The 23,436-nt window shown below is 40.9% G+C and overlaps 1 protein-coding gene across 1 annotated transcript in view; it reads right to left on the reverse strand.

Moving 5' to 3' along the window:
• Window positions 1-17,139, reverse strand: part of LOC136677791 (epidermal growth factor receptor-like) — a 60,303-nt gene extending 43,164 nt beyond the window's left edge. The window contains exon 1 of the mRNA XM_066655443.1: window positions 16,865-17,139. Within this exon, the coding sequence (XP_066511540.1) occupies window positions 16,865-16,943 (79 nt within the window). The 5' untranslated portion in view covers window positions 16,944-17,139. The remainder of the gene's footprint in view (window positions 1-16,864) is intronic.
• Between the last annotated feature and the right edge of the window lie 6,297 nt (window positions 17,140-23,436).

The following is a 23,436-nucleotide window of genomic DNA, read 5'->3' on the forward strand; positions in this document are numbered from 1 at the left end:
GATCAACCACAAAACAAACACATGACTCTGAATTTAGGGTAAAGGCTCCCTTTGCAACACGAGCACCAGAACTGAAATTAAAGCAGATCTTTAGGAGGCTCTGAAACAACAGTGCACTCAACATGTTCCAATTCAGGAGAGAGCCTGAGGGGAATAAAGCCCCTGAGGCATTATCTGGAGCGATGGTGCTGCTTCCTGTATCTTTGGAATTGATGTTGTTGTGATGATTGTGATTGTGTCATCAAACATTAGTCAACACCTGACCTCACCTCGCTACAGTGCTTGTGCCTGAATGCCATCAAACCTTCAAACAATCATTCTAAGGCTTTTCAAGAGGAGTAGAATATCCCTTGGTTATAGATTTTGGATGCACAATTGTATTTTTTGAAATATAATATAACTGTCTAGTGGTTTGCTAGTCTTGGCATTGTTTCTTTACCCTCCCTGTGATTATAGCTGCCCAAGAAATATGTCAGGCACAAGTACTTCACCTACTATCACCAAATATATCAGGTTTATACAGTAGGACCTTGACCAGGAGACAAATGGTCTCTTCTTAGTGGCGCTGAGGTTCATTTCTAGACAAAACACAGCTCCCTGTCTACAACAGCAGGGCTCTCGTCCAATAACATCTTTCCAGGCTCAGCATATTGTTAAAGACAACAACTGCACTTTATTTCCACACAGCTCGCTTATTCAAACGTACAGAAGGTAACATGTTCTGTCAGGAGGCTGCAGGATATGCAAAGAAAGAGGAAAAAAGCTTGGCACAGTGCTATTTTTCACTGCACTAAGACCTGCATTTGCTCAAAGGTTGTTTAATAGTTAAGCACTCAAGCGGGAACTGCTGTGGCTTTTCTCGGAAAGCTAACTTTCAAAGGCAAATCATGGCCAAGGCTTAGGTTCTCGCTTCAGTCTGACACAACCCAGAGAGCCTTGAATGTCGGCAAATACTGTCCTGAGATGTTTTCCCTTGTGGGGACAGGTACAAAAGAGTGCAGAAAATAGCTTCAGCTTGTTCTCACACGTCTCGGCAGCTAAACGCCTCGGGCTGGGAAAAGCAAAGTCAATGGTAAGAATATCCTGATCATTATCAGTGCCCATCTCAGGGAAGGTGGGAAAGCCAGGTGGTAAACCAAGACGAAAATATCTGGGTCAAGAAGGTGATGAAAACGGATCTGTTTTCTGTTTCGACATGTGTTTGGTGTGTTCTCGTACTGTTTTGTCACGCAGTCTGCAGTGTGGAAGTAATGTAGAACCTCCAACTGTAACCGAGCTGAGAGAAAACCAAAACCGACATGTTCACTAGGGTAAGTAGTAATGCTCTGTTAGGAATGCATAAAGACTGCAGAATGCAAACATGGCATGGTTTTCAACATGTGTCATTTTTGATTTGCTTGTTTTACCCAATCACACATGGCTACACAAACACAACAGACTAGGAGAACACAAAGTTCCTAGTCTTTAATACAAGCTCTGTGTCATCACAAGAACAGTGCCAACCGAAGAGTGGCGAGTGTGTGAGGTGTGAGTGTGTGAGTGACAGGGTGAGTGTGTGAAACTGCCCACAGGTGTGAGTGTGTGAGTGACTGAGTGAGTGTGTGAAACTGTCCACAGGTGTGAGTGTGTGAGTGACTGAGTGAGTGTGTGAAACTGCCCACAGGTGTGAGTGTGTGAGTGACTGAGTGAGTGTGTGAAACTGCCCACAGGTGTGAGTGTGTGAGTGACTGAGTGAGTGTGTGAAACTGTCCACAGGTGTGAGTGTGTGAGTGACTGGGTGAGTGTGTGAAACTGTCCACAGGTGTGAGAGTGACTGGGTGAATGTGTGAAACTGTCCACAGGTGTGAGTGACTGAGTGAGTGTGTGAAACTGTCCACAGGTGTGAGTGACTGAGTGAGTGTGTGAAACTGTCCACAGGTGTGAGTGACTGAGTGAGTGTGTGAAACTGTCCACAGGTGTGAGTGACTGAGTGAGTGTGTGAAACTGTCCACAGGTGTGAGTGACTGAGTGAGTGTGTGAAACTGTCCACAGGTGTGAGTGTGACTGGGTGAATGTGTGAAACTGTCCACAGGTGTGAGTGTGTGAGTGAGTGAGTGAGTGAGTGAGTGTGTGAAACTGTCCACAGATGTGAGTGTGAGAGTGACTGGATGAGTGTGTAAAACTGTCCACAGGTGTGAGTGTGTGAGTGAGTGAGTGAGTGAGTGTGTGAAACTGTCCACAGATGTGAGTGTGAGAGTGACTGGATGAGTGTGTGAAACTGTCCACAGGTGTGAGTGTGAGTGACTGGATGAGTGTGTGAAACTGTCCACAGGTGTGAGTGTGAGTGACTGGATGAGTGTGTAAAACTGTCCACAGGTGTGAGTGTGACTGTGTGAGTGTGTGAAATTGTCCACAGGTGTGAGTGTGTGAGTGAGTGAGTGAGTGTGTGAAACTGTCCACAGGTGTGAGTGTGTGAGTGACTGAGTGAGTGTGTGAAACTGTCCACAGATGTGAGTGTGAGAGTGACTGGATGAGTGTGTGAAACTGTCCACAGGTGTGAGTGTGAGTGACTGGATGAGTGTGTAAAACTGTCCACAGGTGTGAGTGTGACTGGGTGAGTGTGTGAAATTGTCCACAGGTGTGAGTGTGTGAGTGAGTGAGTGAGTGTGTGAAACTGTCCACAGGTGTGAGTGTGTGAGTGAGTGAGTGAGTGTGTGAAACTGTCCACAGGTGTGAGTGTGTGAGTGAGTGAGTGAGTGTGTGAAACTGTCCACAGGTGTGAGTGTGTGAGTGAGTGTGTGAAACTGTCCACAGGTGTGAGTGTGTGAGTGACTGAGTGAGTGTGTGAAACTGTCCACAGGTGTGAGTGTGAGCATGACTAGTGAGTGTTTATATCTGTGATTGGACTGATAACCTGTACAGGGTGTGGACACACTGACACCCATGATGAAGTGCTTACAGAAAATGAATGTATGAATAAATTAATGCGAAATCGCTGCGGATTGTGCTTGCAATCACAGCTCCAGTTTAGTTTTCCTAAGGTGTTTTAATTAAACTTGCATTTCCAGTGACCCAACAATTATAAATCTTTTTAAATAAAATGAGGGTCTTCAAGATACTGAATCTCCGTTGGCATCAGCTACCAATACGTGACACTAATGATGGTGTTTCAGCGTTTTCCCACTCACCTGCACTGTAGCTGTGATTCCAGTCTGTTTTTCTGTTCTTTTTTAAATGCAGGGATTTAGTTTCAAGTGAATGCTAAACATGTTTATTCAGAGTAGTCAGGAAGAATCATCCTTCAGTGTATTGCCAGGTGTATTGCAATCACAGTGTAATCAAAATAAGCCACAGCTCTAATTGCAGGCTTCTGTTTCTTGAGGTGGAACTCAACTCTTTACACTATATTAATGAAACTCTGCATACTGTACAGTATCCTAAGCATGATGTTTAAAGCAACACTAGGTAATATTTTAACCATATAATTACAGCTTCAAAATCATGGTGATGATTCACTGAGCTACGATAGGGAGAACAGAGCCACTGTTATTCCAAGTTCAGCACTGCACTACACAACTGCACTATACAACTTCTGGAGGAGTGTTGGAAACAAACTCACCTCCCTCCCTCCCCAATTTGCCTTAATTTCAGGACAGTGTAGTAAAAGTGAATTACAATCTGCGAGTGTAGGGGAACCCAGGAGCCAAAATACCAAGTCTTACCTAGTGTTCCTCTTATTGAAAGGCCCCAAGTCAGATTTGAGAAGGAAATGAATATTAAGCTTTCTATTGTTCACAGAACCTGACTCGTTTATTAAGCAAGAAATCAAATGAAATCCGGCCTGCCCTAAACACACAGGGGGATACTCAATCTACTGTTGTGTCCTTCCACTAGAACCGGTCAGGATTATCTTACACCGTAAATGAGTTTTACTCCGGTTCTCATGAACATTCTATGAGCATGACTTAGAACCGGTGGCCAAATATGGGTTTATTTTAAGGAGACATGGCTGGAGAAAGATGAAAAAGAAATACTAGCATTGCTAAGCAGAGCTGCTCCATGAGTCAGGAGCAGACAGAGACAAGTACCAAACCAAACACACATACACACACACACACACAGAGTCGGGAGTCTGTCCTGTTTTATGTGAAAATTTCATGCAAGTGCCTCTATATAATGGTATGTCTCACTGGTGTGTGTGTGTGTGTATAAAATATAGAACAAATACATGTCCCTTATGTATTAATATTATATGTATAGACATGCTTATATACTTTTACAGTGGTGGTGATGGGAATTTCACATTTAGATGTAGGAAAGTCCTGAGAATTGTAGGTTACCTCTGGTTTTCTCTGGCTTTCCTACAAAATCAAAGCTGTTTTTGAAAATTTATGGAAACAAATGCATGCATGAGCACACACACACACACACACACACACACCCTACTGAGAAAAAGACACCACTTCTAAGTTCTAGGACATTATGACAAAAGAACGTGTTTTTTTTTTCATCTATTGAAACAGAAAGCTGTCACTGATGAATACATTATGGGTTCAGTTTTGTGTGTGTGTGTGATTTTCTGTCAGGGCCTGCTGGCCTAGAACTGTCATCCTTCTCCTCGATGCCTTTTTTTCCTCATACAACGTCTAAATATACCACAGAAATGTCAGGTTCACTGGTAATCCTACGACTTCCAACAGGTTTGCCGAACAACCGTTAGACGTCTAGATCAGGGGCAGACAAACTTTTTGCCTTCATATGTTGGTCTTGAGAGCTGCCAAAGTTTAATAGCTGTCACCATGACTCTGCGCAAAACTTGAATGTCTTCAAGATTTAATAGAAGTGAGCATCACACATCAAACCCCTCTGATTGGATATCATTCATTCATTGTCTGTAACTGCTTACCCAGTTCAGGGTCGCGGTGGGTTCGAAGCCTACCCAGGAGCTGTATTCTCATTGGCTAAGTGGTGGAGTTTTGGTTTGTTTCTTGAGAGCCAAGACAATCTCATCAGCCAGCTTTGGCCTATGAGCCACACTTTGGTCATCTCAGTCAAGGGTTATTATCATTTGGATTTACTGTGTGAATGTAAGTACAAAATTACATGTTTAACTCCATAGTGACTTCGTTTTCTGTTTATATAAGTGTCAACAAATGACTAAATCTTTCTGCAAAAGAAAGACTGCACACACAACAACAAAGTGAGTTAAATGTTTAGAACCTGCACTTTTCTCCAACTTCCAACACGAGTACGAGTGAGAAATGATTAATATTGAATTACAGCACGGTTTACTTGTTAGCAGCTTTAACTGGGACTTTAACAGACTGTTTGACTGGCACACAGCACTAAATCTCAAAGGCAATATTACGAATTTTCACCATCTCCCAACATCTGTCCATTAAATATCGCCAAATATGAGTCACTCTTCCTGATGATCCTCAGCTCTACTGCTGCATAATGCAAAAAGAACAACTGGTGTTGTTTGTTCAATTCCTGAAGTCAAATATTTGGCAAAGTGTTTAAGCCAAGTCTGTTTGCAATGTGGTTTGGCTTCGCTGAAATCATGTCAAAAATTATTTGCCTCCAGCATATTACGAGTTCAGCCACTGCACACAGCAATCTGTTAAAGCATCAGGAATGAAGATTTAGGAGTCTATGCAGTTGGAAGATATGGCAACAACATAACTTCTTAAAAACATATTGCCAGTGTATCCCTCATACTTAGCTCTGTAAATGAGTGTGTACTGATGCTAGACAAACCGTACTGTGCCACACCACTTTTGACCCTTTGTGTAATCCCTCCGTACGAACTGACCAACCTCTTCAAAGCCTCTAATGTGATCACTCACCATGCCCCAAGCATGGAACTAAAACATGATGTCAGTGGTGCAGCATTCACTGTAGCAGCACAGGGGTCGCTCTGGTCTGATGATGGTACACAACTAAGAACTTTGAGATACTCAGTGAAATTTGCGGCTACTCACCTCTGTGAAAATCTTCTTGTATGCTGAGTATGATTAACGGGAACTCGCTGCATAATCGACAAATCTATTAGCAATATGAGAGGGCCAAGAGACACTGCCAACAAAACGACTCCAACTAAACCACAAAGTACAATCATGAACTCCACAGTTCTGTGCAGAAGAGTCTTATTCAAAACTAAAAACCACAGTCGGTTGATGTGGGCTCAGGCTCTGAACATTAAGCACAATGTGAGTGTGTTCTGGGGAGGGGGGACAATCATGCTCAGGCACTGTACAATTCAACCAGATAAAAAGTGAGTACATCTTATGTCATAATGGACAAAACACACTAGTTTAACCCTTCAGTGCATCAAGAATTTCGGAGCTTTTAAATAAAATTGGTGTTCAAACATTGTTTTAACTTTTAAAATGTCTTTTAAATATACATTAGCTGTTGTTTGTTGGGGCGGCACGGTGGTGCAGCAGGTAGTGTCGCAGTCACACAACTCCAGGGGCCTGGAGGTTGTGGGTTCGATTCCCGCTCCGGGTGACTGTCTGTGAGGAGTTAGTGTATTCTCCCCGTGGGTTTCCTCCCACTGTCCGAAAACACACGTTGCAGGTGGACTGGTGACTCAAAAGTGTGTGTGTGTGTGTTGCCCTGTGAAGGACTGGCGCCCCCTCCAGGGTGTGTTCCCGCCTTGCGCCCAATGATTCCAGGTAGGCTCTGGACCCACCGCGACCCTGAACTGGATAAGGGTTACAGATAATGAATGAATGAATGAATGTTGTTTGTTGGATGATGGTATTCATAGTCTCTCAGGGTGATTTTAAATGTGATATTACAGTTTCACTGCGGTGGACTGTGATTACTGGAATGCTCCACACCCAGAACAACCCTGATCAAGATGAAGCAGTCACAGAAGTTTAATGAATAAATTAATTAAAATGAAATACTGTGTTTTTGTTTTCCGTTCCACGTTATCAAACCTCAAAATGTATCAGATTCTAAATCGTGTGATACCCAATTAGTACTAAAATAGTGTTGTGTCCTGTACAGTTTTGCAGACATTAGAGGTACTGATGATGGCCCCAAAATCTCAGAAAAAGGCAAATGATGAAATGATCATGATAACAATTCTATAACTCCATTTTGTCCAAACACAGCAGACCATATGCCATCAAACGAAGCTTGAGAGTAATAAACACGTCTCAGCTTTATAACTCGCTAACAAACAATGAGGAGGGACGCAGTAAAACAGAAGCTGTTCAAAGCTGCTCTTATGACGCCACACTTAATGAGATGTAAAACTAATGGAACTTGTGTATTTTCCAGTCTGAATTCCAAGGTTGCTTTCCACCACAGTGGCCCATTTGATCATGGAAACGCAATAAAGTCCATGACGCTCTCGTGCTACAGTGCACTATTTTAGGTTTTAAGGAACATTCACAGCTTTTGCAAGCAACAGCTGGAAATGTGGGCATGTCTCAGAGGATGAGAAAGTGGCAAAACACCATGGATTCGGATATGTTTAATCTACAACATCACTCCAAACCCTTCAAAACTGTTAGATGTTTTAAATGTATGGTTTAAAAACATTTAATGACAGTTTTAGCTCCAAATTCCAAATGTATTTACCCTTCACCAACAGTTACATAGTAGTTTCTGGAATGCTGAGCCAGAAGCAGCAACAGGAGTGGCTCTGTTTCCCTATTACAGGTAGGTGAGGCATTGCAATCAGTTTAAAGCCATAATTGTAAGGTATAAATGCTACCTAGTGTTCCTTAAGTGATATGAAATAGGCTGTTTACAGTAGTTTCTATCAGAGTGTGGCATACTGCCATCTGTAAAAAGAAATAAAAGTGGACATCATTTTACTGTAGGTCATCACATCTTCGGTAACAGCAGGATGGAGCCCACCTGTTATCACTGGCTAAACCTGGGGACACTGGAGCACCCGGAGAAAACCCATGCAGACACAGGGAGACATGCCAAACTCTTCAAAAATCCGAAACAGGGAATTATCCCACAACACCAGGACCCTGGAACTGTGTGGCAGCAACACTTTCTGCCTAATGACAGCTTGAAATATAAAAACCCTCATCTAATGTTCAAACCACAGGGTCAGCGAGAAACACACTGTCACCCAGTCTGAAAATTGCAGCTATTGTACTTAGGGTAATAGTGGTGTCCGGATGGAAATGGCTTTTGGCCATTTCAGACTCACTCAGTGTTATTACAGTTGAATGCAAACGGTAAAAACATCATGGAACATGACACTCAAGCAGCCCTCTCCTCATTGTTCTCTGTCAAATAAAGGACCACTCAGAACCCTGGTTAAAGGAGCTTGTGGCAGGTTTCGGGAACAGTTGGACAGTTATGGCCAAGCAGGAGGTCGTGCTGTTTTTGTGTGTCTCAGCAATTCACTTGATTTCAGCAGCAGCAACTCCAAGCTCTTCTGCAGATGTGGTCCTGCGAAAGCCAAGCATCAGGAAGAACTATCAGGAACCAGCATTCTCAAACCTCCTCGCTAAAGGAGCGCTTTTAACAACCGTACCTTTGAGAACTCCCGCCAGACCCGGGAGAAAGCTCCGGTAACAGAATGTGAAAGAGTGTTTGATGGAAATGATGGGGGGAAAAAAGGTAACGTTGGCGGAGTAGGAGGAGGTTACAGGTAGAAAAGGGGAAGTGATGAAGAGCATGAAGCTCAAACGCTGAGAGAAATCTCAGACCGGGGCCTGGAAAAGGAAGAGCGTGGCTATGCAAAAGCCATGCAAATAGTGTGGGTGTTTTATGGGACAGAGTGGGAGATGCATTGAAAGACAAAGAGCAGGAGTTTTAACAGCTCTGCTTAAATCATAGATAGCAGTAAAGTTGGGCAATATTACTGCAGTTTAACCTTCCGTACTTGAAAACATTTCCATAATCATGGTATTTCACTTTAAAAAAGATTGTAAACAAGTCGAAGTGGACACAATACACAAGGAAAAGTTCAAGGTCACATTTAAACAAGGAAAAACAACATAATTGATCTAAAGTATTAAAAGATTGGCTATAGATAGCACCCCACTGTGGACAATCTTCAGCCTGCTAAACATGAGTGAGTGAGTTATTAAGTAGTAAGTGAACATTTTTAACACGTGTATTTTTGTTATTGTGATACACATCTATTTTTATATATATAATAATAATAATAATAATAATAATAATAAATGGACTATTTTGTCATGGATAGGCACGATAATAGATTTCATTTAATTTTTTCAAAGAAAAGCTAAAAGACATGGAGGTACTTCTTTCCAGATTTTCCACCTTTCCAGATAAACCCCTGCCTTAGTGTTGTTTGCATTAGACCAATAACAGACTGAATTATTGCCAGAACTGACACCACGTGGCACACGCTGGGCTGCTGACCGCTGTTTACTCAAAGGCAGGACGCTCCAGCTTGAGGACTGAGTCTATAAACATAACATTTGAAAGCATCCTTTCGACCAGATGCATTCAAGTCAAACTGAGTGGAGAGGGCCCTTCAGAAAAGGCTTTAACTTTCCAGCCTCTAACGTCAATCTCACAGTTACAGTGCAAGAAAAGGTCAACAATTAACTCAGTTCTAAAATATAACGTATTAAACATGTACGGGCCGTAGACTTTGATTTGAGGAGGGTGGAATGAAATGTGCTCAAAGCATCTGTCTGTGATACATTTGTCAAAAGTTACTGTTTAGCTCATGAAGCCTCAGAGAGAAGTGGCATCAAAACACTGTCAGGAGATTAACTAGACAAGAAACAATGACAAAGCTGTTCCATTACATTTATATGACACAAGCAATGTGGAAAAATGAAAGACCACTGTTCATGTGTTTACCTTCCAGTTAAAATAGTCATTAGGTATGAGACACTTAAAGGATATTACTGAGTGGATCTTATTTAAGATAATCCACTTGCAAGAGTTTCCACAATTTGAAGTAAAAAAATGGCAAAGTCTTTGCTTCTGATTTGACTGTGAGAGTGGAGCTAGATTCTGTGCATCCTGTAATTAGACCTTTAAATGCTGTGGGTCTGCAAGGAAGTAGAAATGTCAAGAAGTCGTACTGAGAAAAGGAAACAAACAAAATAACAAATGTTTTGAAAATAGAACAAGGAAGCTGTGGTGACCTTTGAAAATGGACAGCCGCCCCAAATCACTGATGTATATTTAGTCTCTGAGGCTTTTGTGTCAGTTTCTGCTGAATGTATTTTACCTTTTCTGTGGGTTTTTGTCCTGATGCTGAACACTGAATGACTCTTACTCAGACGTGTGCACAGTACTCTACATAAAAGCCCCTGCAACTGACATTTGAAGACATTTCTGCAATGCTCTTCCATTTTGGAAACGTTCCGATTGCGTTTCCTGCGGAAGAAAGAGATGGCCAAAGAAAGTGCGTCATCAAATCCAAAGTTCTTCTCAATCAGAGTGCAGTTGAAGCCTGATGTTTTCCCCATGCTCAAGATGACTGACTAAACCAATTCAAACCCCAGGAGAGTGACAATGAAGGACTAAAGATCCCTCCATCATTACTGTAGGAAACAGGAACGCTGATGGCTTTTCAATCTAAAACTGGATACGGGCCCTGGATGGAGTAAAACCTCATTAATGTCCTCTGACATTCAACTAAATGGCACGTAAATTGTTAAGAGGAAATGTCTAAAAGCCTCATTTCAGCAAAATGGGGCATCAAAAATAATCCTGTGAGGCAGGCTGTAATTTCAACCACAATCTGACACGTGTATGTTTAGACTTCCATTTAGACTCATGTGTCACCTCCACACTTCAGAATTAAGGCTTGTTCTGGGCTTGAACATAGGGTTTTAGAGAAATTCATATACAACCTTTACGTTATGTGGGTGTCCTTTAATTAAAAATATCTTAGTCTTAAAGAGATACCTCACAGATTTTTCAAAATTTCAATATATATATATATTCAGTGGTGGTTAATGAAACTTACATGGGCCCCTGGTTCCTATCAGCAGCATTCTAAAAATAAAATCTGAGCTGGTGCCTGTACAATGCACCATTTTTATGTGAAATCACTTTCATTGACTGAACTATGCAGAGCATCAGTGCAATTCCCCTTTAATAATACCATCCACAAAAGCACTGCTCCTCAGTATTGGCTCAGCCCTGGACTAAATTGCTTTAATTCACATTTCCAGCAGGGGTTCGCCATTGAAACCCCTGTTTAGTCTATAACTACAGCTCCAGAAAAGTAGCCTACTATCTCAGCAGTAACTGCTGACAAGTCCAGAAAGTCATGTTTTGACAAATTCAAAGCCTTGACCATGTTTTGCAGGTAGGCAGTTTTTTTTTTTTAACGTTCGCAATATGTTAGTGTTGGCAGCAGCGTCAGGGTGTTTTTGGAAGATGAGGGTGTGATGAAGAAGTCATGTGTAACAGCAACATCTGCCTTGGGCTCTTGGATTTAAAAAAAAACAAAAGGGAAGGAAAGCAGAAAAAATAAAGAAAGAAAGGTTCATCAAGAACTGGGGCCGAATCCTAATGAGCCGCTGGAACAGACCACTCAGGAAGTGAAGCAGGAAAAACAACTGCATTAACGTTAAAATGAGTTCAGTTAAAAAAAAAAAAAAAACTAGGCAAGGCTGAAGGTTTCACTGGAACATCCTGTGTTCTGAGGGTCCTCACACACGCCTCGCCGCTTTATAAGCAAGTGGCCTGGTGCACACTCTCTGGTTTGTTTAGCCGTGCTGAAATATTTGGGAGATCTGTCTGTAAGCTCACAAACACTAGGGATTTGTTATGATTGGGTCAACACACCGGTTTGCAGAAGAGGATGGTCAAGGCACAACTTTTGGTAAAGGAGACAAATCTAATTTACACCATCCCCCTTAAGTTTGCTTCTGAATTTTTAGCAGGAGAGGCTCACTTATGGTACTTAATCAGTACTTCATTACTAATTAACTGGAGTTAATTAGCCAAGTCAGTGTTTTGTCACCTGCCTAAGTCAGAATACATGTGATAAAACATGTAATTCTGTTTTCTGCAGCATCTTACTTAGAGTTCAAACACTTTAAAATTGCCCCGCCTCCTCATCTGAGTCTGTCCAATCACAGCTGGATAAGCACTTACAGACAATTAATGAAAGTCCTTTTGGAGTAAAGTGAAACTGTCTAAATTAGATTATTCTTCATTAAAAAAGATGGTTTTAAAAGTATAAATAAATTGGAATACTGTAGTTGTGCTTTAATTATATTTCATCACAGATGTTTGAATGGCTTCCTTTTCTCATTGCTCACTAGCAGCTAAACACAGAGTCATTAAAATAATTAGTTTTAATTTTAAAAACACCTCAGTCTACTTAGAGGCATGTGAGTAGATGCTGCTAAGTTGGATACTGAGGCTAGCCACCTAACAAATTCACCAAGTACCTGACCTTACAATGAGTTTGTCGCTGTCCAATTAAAAATATGTATCTCCATTTTTGACGATTTTTTACTTTGCTACAACATTTGGACACAACAGCTGTCCTCCACACTGTGTGAAAAAATCATAAAGAATGTACCAACAAAAATGCTCCAAATTTACTTGAAATTAAATCTTCTTACATTGACTTCCATTGAACTTTAAGACGGTTTTTTCCTTCTCGTGTAAAGTTACATTTTTGGCAGGAAAATGATTTTCATTTGACAGTGATGATTTGATATGAAGCTATGTTATCAGCACTGTTATGAAACTTCTCAGGGGTGAATTTAGTAATACGTAGACCATTAAAGACTCAGTTAGCTCAGTAATGGACTCTTATGCACTTCTCCTAAATGTCAGTGCAAAGAGGTTTAAAGCAGGTGTAAAAGGTTCCTCACTCCTCTGCAGTGGTCAGTAACAGTAGTGTCAGTGTGGAAGTTCTTTAGATGAACAATTATAAAGGACCTGCTTTAAACAGGAAGGATTTAGGTGAGTCTCCCTCGCTGACATCTGCATTCCCAAACTCTTACTGTTTCAGCCAGTCTCAGTCAGATCCGCCCGAACCACCTAAACAAACTGAGCACGCGCTCACGCACACTCACTCTCACACAAAACTCACTGAGCCACATTCAGACCTGAGAGTTTCCAGTACAGCGTCTCAGCTCTAAAACAACATGGTGATGTGTGTTCAGGGCTGAGTTTGGCTATTAATCCTCTTCATTACAGGCTTAGTCTCCTGTTATTAATTGTTAGACTTAATCACTAACTGCTAAGAAGTCTATGAATAGGTTATATCTTTAGTGCAACCTGATATATCTTTTTTGCAAATACTATTGTTCAATATTGATGCTGTTATTTAAAAAAATACACCAATAAATCAGTGGTATTTGATGATTGTTCTGTATTATATTTAGGCAGACAACATCTTTTTTATCTAATATTTTAGCAGAAATGTACAGTCATACAGTACCAGTAACATCTTCTCATTAATCATTGGTGGAATAGGGCTATTCATTGCATAGAACTGTGTACCAGCCCCTACCTCTGCACAACCCAAACGCATGGTCTCAAACACATCAAGAAGGTGAGTGGTTCTACACAGCTGTTCACTGAAAACCATTCCAGGTGACGACCTCATGAAGCTGATTCAGAAAACACTGAGTGTGCAAAGCCCTCTTCAAAGCAAAAGGTGGCTACTTTGAAGAATCTAAAGTATAAAACATTTTCTGGTTTGTTTAAAATTGTTGGCTTACAAACTTTACATAATCCCATATGTGTCCCTTCATACTTTTAATGACTTCCACATGTTATTACAATGTTAAAAAAAAACCTTTGAATGAGATGTGTCCAAGCTTTTGACTGGAACTGTACATTCACAATATGTGGAAATTGGACCAAAACAAAGGAAACCCTCCGTGAGTGGGCGTGTCCAAACATTTGACTGGTACTGTATCTATCTGTTTATCAATACAATCTAATTCCCAGCTGTTTAAATCCTTAAAACCCTTCAAATATCTTCTTTAAATCTGCACTGATACCAGTCACAGCATTTTCATATCATTATCATCATGACAAATATTTTGTCCTGAAAGAGAGGAACTGAAGCATGGGCCTACATACGGGCCTGAGGGTTACAGCAGTAAAATGATGAGGGTGAGCAGTTTTTTTTTACAGATAAAACTAAAAAGTAAAAACACTGAGATTTATCCCCCCCAAAAAAAAACAGCAAGAAAAGACTAAACAGACTGTCTTTGCCTGATATCTGCATCAAGCTACTGACCTTCAGCCAGGGAATAAGGGGCAGTTGTAGAGCTGTTGAGACCCAGACTGTTTAAAATGAAGGTGTCTGAATGAGTTCTACAGAGCCATGCTGTGAGTGAAAATACTTTTAAAGCTTTAAAGTACGTTCACATTGTGGAATCATACTTAAAACCCTCATTTTTCTTAGAATATGGGCTTTTAGTTTATTTACTGCAGTGCTGTTGTCTTAAAATGAAGGTCCCAAAATGTTTTGATGGTGAGATGCCACAGAGAATCATTTTTGGATCAATAAAAACCTTTCAGATGAAGCTTCTGCAAAGACCCATGTCTGTAATAGAGATAGGAGAGATGGGTGAAGGACCCTTCTGAAGCTGAAGTATTGAAGAAGAAATTGGGAACCTTGTTTTAAGAGTGTAGTCAGTTCTCTAAGACAAAGTGAACAAATTTAGCCTCGTTGTTGTGTGAACCCCTCTCTGAGGCATTAGCGTTTCTGAACACTCTTGAGAGTTGTGGTTGACCAGTGGTTTTACTGCATAGCTGTTGGGTTTTAGAGAGGCAGAGTCTCTTTCTGGGAAATAAAATCACTCACTTCCTCGTAGTACATAGTTCTGACCTCAGTCTGGTCATCCAGAAGTCAGACCCTGCTGAGGCTAAAATGAAACTGTAGTGAAACATGGCTATAAATCGGGCAGCTCTCCAGGTTTTCTAGTTGTCCAAGTATTTGCTTGTGTAATATGTAAAAAGAACTCCAATATATTTCAGTTGCTGTTTGAAATGTACGTTTTTCGGATCAGTGCTTTTTCCTTGGCCCAAGATTAGACACGGCCTGACCTCTCAGTAAAAACCTCCTTCTGTCACTCCCTCTCTCCCTTTCCCTCTCCCTCACTGCACTCTCTCTCTGCATTCTTGCAAATAAAGGTTCCTTAGATGTTCTCAGCTTGAAGGTGCAATTCTGGGACCCCTTTTCATTACATGAGAGAGAGAAAAATAACACATTCTTTATAGATAGATGGAAATTCAATAAATGAATTGTGGTCTCTGACTTATGCATAATGCTGTATATAAGGCAGATTCAAACGACAACGCAGCATGGATGACAAATAACAATACACTGCATAGTTTACTCCTCCATACATGTATCATTCCTGCACATTGTAACCTCCTCCATGCCTCAGAAACACCATCCTTCTTCTGCAGAGTGTCTGCACGGTATTAACTTATTATATCCTGCTTAATGTGATGGAGAAATGCAAGTCACTGCCTCTAATAAGACTAGTTAACGTAGGAACTCTCATAATGCCAGTCTTGGACATGAATGAAAGCCCTGTGTGTCTAAAGAGCATTGTGAAATGAGCACTTAATCACAGGGGGCAATTTAGAAGCTTTTCAATAAAGAAAACTGAAGGTGATTCCTGCCCTGGCCTGAATTTAATTCTGAATCTGAGCGGCTGTACAAAGGAGGAAGCAGACTGTAATAAACTGATTTGAGTGCGTCCCATCTGTCAATATTGGCAGGGAACACTGTTTACACATAGGACACCCCTTAGTTGACCCATCTAACACACTGAAATATTGAGACTTTCTAAATAAACAAATCACAGCGGTAAACAGCATTACATGAGCACTAAATAGGCCGATTAATGGTGCAGCCCCAGATTTATTCGGGAATCTTGCTTTACTTAACTGACAGAGTTTGGCAGGAGAGCCATAATGATCAGTCTCGTTTAGAAGTGTTTGTAAGCTCTGTATATTTAGGATGTTTCATGTTATTTAAGTGGTATCCTAATGTACCCTTAATATAAATCATATAAATACCATGCTGTTTTGTTGAAATAGCTAATTGAAAACACACACAGTTTTGAGTAAGCACTTGAAAGTCAACTAACAGAATCTGCATCACTGACTTACCCATGAATGAACTGAACCGACTCTCAAAGGAACATGAGCATTGTAGAAATAACTTCATTAAATTAGCCTTGAGTCTTTATTAAGTGCCTAAAACTAGGGTTTCATGTATTTTTAAAACATGTATGCAGAGACTTTGTGAAAAGAAAATGTTACGGTGTTACAATCTTGTGCTGAACACGTTACGGTTCAAATTCAATTGACAGTTAATTGACAATTCAAATTCATTTGGCCGTTGGACTGTTTCTCTGTCAATGGGGAATCTCCATTTACACTGAAATTAGCAGTCCTGAGGTAACACTTGCTGTGTGGGACTGCTGTATCACTTTGAAACAACAGTTTAAACGCTGAATGAACACATAAACAAACTTTGTTGAATTACAGAATACACTGAGAGTGTAAACCGCTGAACCGTGTTAAATCCACAATAACAGTGTAAAACTGCCGACTCAGTACAGGCACTAAGGGATTTCTGAGAGAAAGTCGAGGTTAAAATGCCATAACAATAATGGGAAAGTCAACATCTAAACCGCTCTACGTGCGTGGACCCCTAATGAAAGCGCTGGGAAAAATCCCCACAGAAAAAAAAGTTCTGTCCCTTTCCCACAGCGCGGTAACGCCGCCACTCTTCGCCGAGCTGAGGTTGCCCTGAGGCGACTACAGCACCTCTGTACGCCGTCAGTGTGTCTCCCATGTTCCAGGAGGGAATAAACCCATAACAGGTATTTAAGCAGACTCAGATATAAGCGGAACTATGACATTAATTAGAAGTAAGAGCTACTTAAATCATATCTTTCCTTACCTTTCTTTTCCGGCGTCAAACACCAGCCCGAGGAAAGGAGCAAGAAGGTGAGAATGAATCCCGCCTCAGAGCTTGCCATTTCGTCTTATGTTCTTTCTTCTTCTTGTTCTTTTCTTTTAACCGCTTAGCTTTTCCTCACAGTCCTGTGTTACTCCATAATGGCAGGGTTTCCCCGTTTGAGAAAACGCTGTGTGACTAAAAGTTGCTCTTGTGGAAGGAGCTGTGTCTCGACTTTACAACAAACTTGGAAACTTTTGACAGCTCCTCCTTCTCACATACACACACGCAAAGAGTGTGTGTGTGAGAGTGTGAGAGGGAGAGAGAGACTGCCTTCTGGTGGCTAGGACGGAGGAGTGACGTCAGCAGGAGGGAGGGATGAATTAAGGCAGAATGGCTTTAAAAACAGGGTGGACTGGGACAGCCTCTCAAACTAGCCCCCCCAGGGACCTCTCCCATCTCCCCAGAGAGGTGAGAGGTTTCGTTTTGTTCTGGTTCTTTTACAGCTCCTTTTACCCCTGAAGCAGGTGGCGAATGGCTGCAGAAATACAGGCGTACAATAGGTGTAAATTTCAGGTGGATGGGGGTGTGACAAACTCCCAATAAAAAATAACTGTTAGCCCGTCCCAAAATAATAAATCAGAGAGGTGAATAATCATTTTTTCTGATGTAATACATCCTGCAGAAAACTGTCTCTGACTTTATGAAAGATGGGTAATGGTGCCAGCTGCAGTCCAGGCAAATAAGTGTTTTATGCCTCAACACACCTTTTCCATCTCATCAGGTAAAGATCAAGCCCTTCAAGAGGGGCAGGGAAGATTGAAAGGACTGGAGCTGATTACTTAGTTTTGGACCAGAACGTTCAGTCTCGCAGGCTAGGACATGCTAGGACATAAACACTCAGAGAGGGTTGAAATAGGCTATTCCTTGGCATTGCTAGGGCAGCATTCTTTTCCAAATTTCCAGATTAAATCACAAAGTAATAGAGTCTGAACTGGAAGACTGAGTGACGTTCCCAAATGCCACAATTTCTAAAGCTGTACTTGATGACTTTAATGGTCAAACCAAGCGAGAAGCCATCAATTATTCTTTGAGTCTATCCATTTAAGTGTCACTTAGGATCTTTTTCTGCTAAATCCACCTTAAGACATGCCAGCTAAAAAGCTGTGTTTGGATGGCAGGACCGCCTAAAAGTGATTTTGAAAAATTGTGCTCCCACGGGTGTTATAAATGGGGGAGCAACAATACATTAAAGTCCTGTGCTTGTGTTCTTCCACTAAAAGTATTTGAGCTGCATCTTGTTGAATAATACATTTGATAACTTTCTGTGCCTTTGCCGTTAAAATAAATAGTTTTATTAGATTTAAGGTCCACGTTTAAATATTTATAAACCTTTATTCTGTAGTTAATAACCAGGAACTTTATTGGGAACTGACATATTCTTATACACTATGGTTTGTAGACACCTTTTCTAAACAGTGATTTCTGTGGAATTAAAGCAACACTAGGTAATATTTGTACCCTATAATTACCGATTCCAAATAATTGTGATGCTTCACAAACCTGACATAGGGAGAACAGTGCCTCTCTCACTGCTACTCTGGCCTAAGCACTGCAGAAACGACACTATGTAACTTTTGGAAGATCGTAGGTAATCAAGTCTTCAGAGAAACATCAGGTGAGCCAGTGTCTGTAAAAGTGTTATATAGAGTATTTGCTTTTAGGCTGCTACTAATTTGGTACAGCTGCATGTTTTAATTTGTTTCACAATATTTTCTTTGCACCATCGCTACTCTGTCAGGAATCTACACTACAGTTATTCGTGTAACACTTCTGTCTCAATTTCCAAGAGCGTTGATGCTACATTTCATCAGAAGTCCTCAACTGAAGCAATGTACCTGTTTATATCAACGGTGTCTTCAGCTCATGGCCAACAGCTTGTGGATGTTTGTTCGTCCAATGTTCCTTCAGAAACCAAGGGTTCAAATAGGGAGCTGGGCTTTTTTTGCAGCCTCAGTTTTTCTAGAAATGCTTTACAGTAACTGATGGAACATATCTGTGAGGATCTGATGGCATTTAGCAAAAACATACAGATATTGAATGATTAGTTCTAGTTTACAAAAGCTGCTTCAGTTAACTCCAGCTTCACTGGATGGTACTCCAGAGCTCCAGAAAGCACAGTTCCACTGCTCCATATCCCATATCTACAGAGGTATACTCTCTAGCCAACACTTGACATGGGGTTTGGTGACGACAGGCTAATAACACATTCCTAAAGCCAGTGTATCATCTTCTAGGTCATTTGTAGAACATAGCAGTTTAAAGGTAACATAGAAGATTCTGCAGAGCTACTACTATTTCCTGCTCCCATTTGTGTTCATTCAAAAGCTTTGCATTTATTAAGGTGGAACGGTGTGTTTGAGTAAGAAGCCGACTGTAGCTTGTTGATGGTTGAAGATTAACTCGTCTGTAAGTTTTTATTCACTGTTTGAATTACCACAGAAACGTATATGTAACTCAAGCTGTTCTTTTTTTGTAGCACGCTCCGTCTGCGTTTATTTTCATGCAGTTCCTCCTTCAGTAATGTCACTGTAAAAGCTAAAATAAGTCAGTGTTACCAACCTATGGAGCAAGAATAGAGCAATCTATTTCCTCATCTATTTTATTTTAATGCTTTTCAATTTACGGAGGTCTCTCCACCGTCTAAATGTCTCTAGATGCTGTTTCTCACTGTGCCTGAGCAGGTAGCAGGGGCAGAGACATTTTGTTTCCCATTTACCATGCCAAGGCTGCGTACAAACACTGCACCTTTTTCCCAACGTGAAAACAGACCAGAGAGCTAGCAAGGGGTGAGGAAATGTCTTCATAATTTAAAATATATATATATTGGATTAAAATCATTAACATCACCTATAAGGAACACATCTTTCAAGCTGTCAGAAATGACCTTCATCCACTGTGTTTTTAATCCAGCACTTTGTATCTTTGAGAGATCATGGTCACTTTGTCACAGTAACGTCATTTGAGACGATGATGCCGTTTAACCTGGGATGCAGTAATGGTGGACATTTATTCACAGGGGCTTCATGGCCATCATTACGGCAAGCCAAGCATGACACAAATCTTGATAATGTCCACATACAGACTGAGCGGTGACATGAGTGAAGGACCTCATACATCTCTGACTCGTTTCTACAAGCTGTTATTACATTACAAGAAGTAATGCCTGGATGAATTGTGCTGGGACAGGAAATGAGGAGTTTTGATGAGTTTGGAGAAGTAAGGGATAGCATGGAAAAGTCATGGTTGGAACGGGAACACTTAAAACATTACATGGTTGTGGAAGGTAGGGTTACAGCTGGGCATTCTGGAGTAATAAAGTGGCACTGATTGTAAAATACTGAAGGAACAAAGTCAACGACTTTAAACCATGATTTTAATATAAAACACATTCAGCTTTTCCATGGAGCACTCATTAAATAGCACCATACTTTATCAAAAGACAAACCCTAGTTTCTGGGGTTGGGGTCTGAAAGTCAAATTGTGAGTACAATGATTACACATATTTCCCATGGGGTAAAATAACCAGGGCTTCCCAACATTTTTCATCTCAAGGTCCGCTTGATGGACTTTTGATATAACTAAAGTTTGGGGGAGAACTATGCGTGGAACCCTTCCCACTTCCAATCTGGCCTCCTATAAATATTCCATACCTATCTTCTGCTACTTGGGATGAAGTTACTGAACCCCACCAACCACCAGTGTCTTCATCCTGTTCATCTGTTCATCCAAAGGGTGTGTTGGGCTCTCCACGGTGTCCAGAATTCTAACTCTATTTAGTTATGTAGATGACATTGCAATGCGGCGCACTAGTGGTCCATAGCCCAGTGGTTGAGTCCCTGATCCAGACTATCCCCATGGCTTCAGAAAAACTGGTCTTTAAAATGTCCCTGCCTTTCCAGCCAGTGGTCAGCATTAGGTCGTCACAGGTCATATCTGAGAAAGCTATCTGTACACAAACTGATAAGAATGAATGAGTAAGCCTTGACACCAATCTAACTGGGGAAAGATATTGTAAAACTCATTGTCCATGGCCGGCAGGTTGGATATGTGAGATATTCTGAGTCACAACAGCTGAAAGGATTAAAGAATCCTCTCTTTCACATCAGCGTCCGGTTCCTCAGAGAAAGAAAGGAGATTAAATCACAAACATATGCATTTTCCTTGAATTGAAAAGATTAAAATGGAAAAAAAGATTATTTTAATCCCATATGTGTGTGAGCTCTCTCGCTTCTGGCCCTCAGACTGTGCTCCAATGACCCCTGGACCGTGTTTTTTTTTCCAGGACTGGCCTCGTCCTGCCCTCAGCCCAATTATTACGCCAGCAAAAAAACATATTGCTTGTTGTTTTGGAGGGTCAGTGATGGAATGCTTGAGGGGGGGACTGTTTATTTGATTGTTGATTTACTGTCGCTGATGATGCACTGTTACATAAAATTGTGCTGGGTGTGTAATAAAAAAAAACATATTTCAGGGTATGATGCGTATTATGACTATATTACAGTATAGTATAGTGCCTTAAAATAATAGGTAGTATTAATATCTATAATGTTAAGCAGTAATAGGACTATCACCCACCACCACTGCAAGCAATATAATGTATTCTCTCTTAGTGACTTCTAGTGCAAAATAATAATAATAATAATAATAATAATAATAATAATAATAATGATAATAATAATAATATTAATACCCGCTTCCTTCTAAGGTTGAAGGAATCCACACAGGCTAAATCTTAGATTTGTTATGGGTTAAATTAATGGATAAACAGAAAAGGAAAACATATAGAGAAAAGGAGATCACCAAAGATAATGAGATAATACTTGACCTCCTTAAGATCTGTGTTTACTGAAGAACAAAACCGCCCACCCCCACCCCCCAAACATAAACACACACACACACTCATGCACATGCAGTCCACAAGGGTCAAGAGCAGGTTCAAGACTGCCATCTGGGCGTGCTGAATTATTCACCATCCTATTCTCTGAATGTTATCGTATTTTTAGATCACAATAACAATGTCCACCAGAGTTTAAACAATGCTTTCTCTCCGTGTCAAGAGCACCGGTCCAGTTCTCCTATTTGTGTGGACGTGAAGTGGACGTTAGTGGTGAAGCTGCTCATCAGACGAGGATTGGAAGTAATTAAGTTGTTTATTGATGCAGAAGAATGATGTGGAGCTCGGCCGTGCGGGAGGTGTCTCAGACACCAGCGCTGGGCTTTGATCTCGCATGACCGAGTCCAGCTGGACAGCCAAGACATTGTCCAAAAAAGCACAAAAGAAGGCCAGAGAGGTTTGGACCGGTCACAACTGCTGCTGGACACAGAGAAGGGTTCATAAGTCGAGGCTTGAACGTAAACTAAAGGTGGTCGGTCGTTTGAGGACAAATTAATAAGCACATAATTCATTAATCAATAAGCCTAATAAAAATGACATTTATTATTGGTTGGAAACAAAGGGCAAGGCAGGTTTAATTATAGAGCACCTTTCGTACCCAATGGCAATTCAAAGTGCTTTACAGAACAGTACAGACAATTACAGTAGAAGAATTTAAATGTAATTTAATGAATACAGTTAAAAAGCTGTTAAAATAGAATTAAAACAAATCAAAATATCAAAAACAAATAAAACTGAGCAAGAAAAGAAAAGGCATTTATATAGTACTAAAAACTAAAGCAAATCAAATAAATTAGAGATGTCTGAAGTCTATATGTAGATCTAAGTGCAGTGCTACTCAATGGCACAGGAGAACAGGAAGGTCTTTAATCTAGATTTGAAGATTGTATTTATCTGGGGCAAATCTGATGTCTTCTGGGAGTCTGTTCCAAGTGCAGGCAGCATAGTGACTGAAAGTGTGGTTCTGACCCGGGGCAGTACGAGCTGACCAGTCCAGAGTGACCTGAGTGGTCTATTGGGTTGATAAACTTTTAGCAGATCTGAAATATATTTTGGTCAGAGGCAGTTTATTGATTTATAAACAATTAATAGCACTTTAAAATCAATCCTGTGTTTAATCGGCAGCCAGTGCAGTGACCTGAGAAGAGGAGTGATGTGCTCCGTTCTCTTTGTCCTGGTGAGATTTTCTAGCTGCTACATTTTGAATAAACTCCAGCTGCCTAGCTGTGGACCTGGGAAGTCCAGTAACGAGACCACTGCAGTAGTCCAGCCTGCTGGAGATGAATGCATGAGTTCTGGTTATGACACATACCCTTTGAACTTTGATATGTTCTTGAGATGGTAAAGGCAGATTTTGTTATTGCCTTTATTTGGCTGTTAAAGTTCAGGTCTCAGTCCAGTACTACGCCAAGATTTCTGACCTGGTCTTTAGTCTTTAGAGCTCTGCTGTTAAGCTGAGCAGTGACCTTTGTTCCTTACTGCCAAACACAAACACCTCTGTCTTTTTGTTTAGTTGAAGGGAGCTGTCCCTCATCCAGTTATTTACTGACTCTAGGCAATTGCACAGAGTGTCAATGGGACTATAATCACCTGGTGACAGAGCTAAATAGGTCTGAGT

The sequence above is a fragment of the Hoplias malabaricus genome, chromosome Y (assembly GCF_029633855.1).
Source record: "Hoplias malabaricus isolate fHopMal1 chromosome Y, fHopMal1.hap1, whole genome shotgun sequence".
NCBI lineage: Eukaryota > Metazoa > Chordata > Actinopteri > Characiformes > Erythrinidae > Hoplias > Hoplias malabaricus.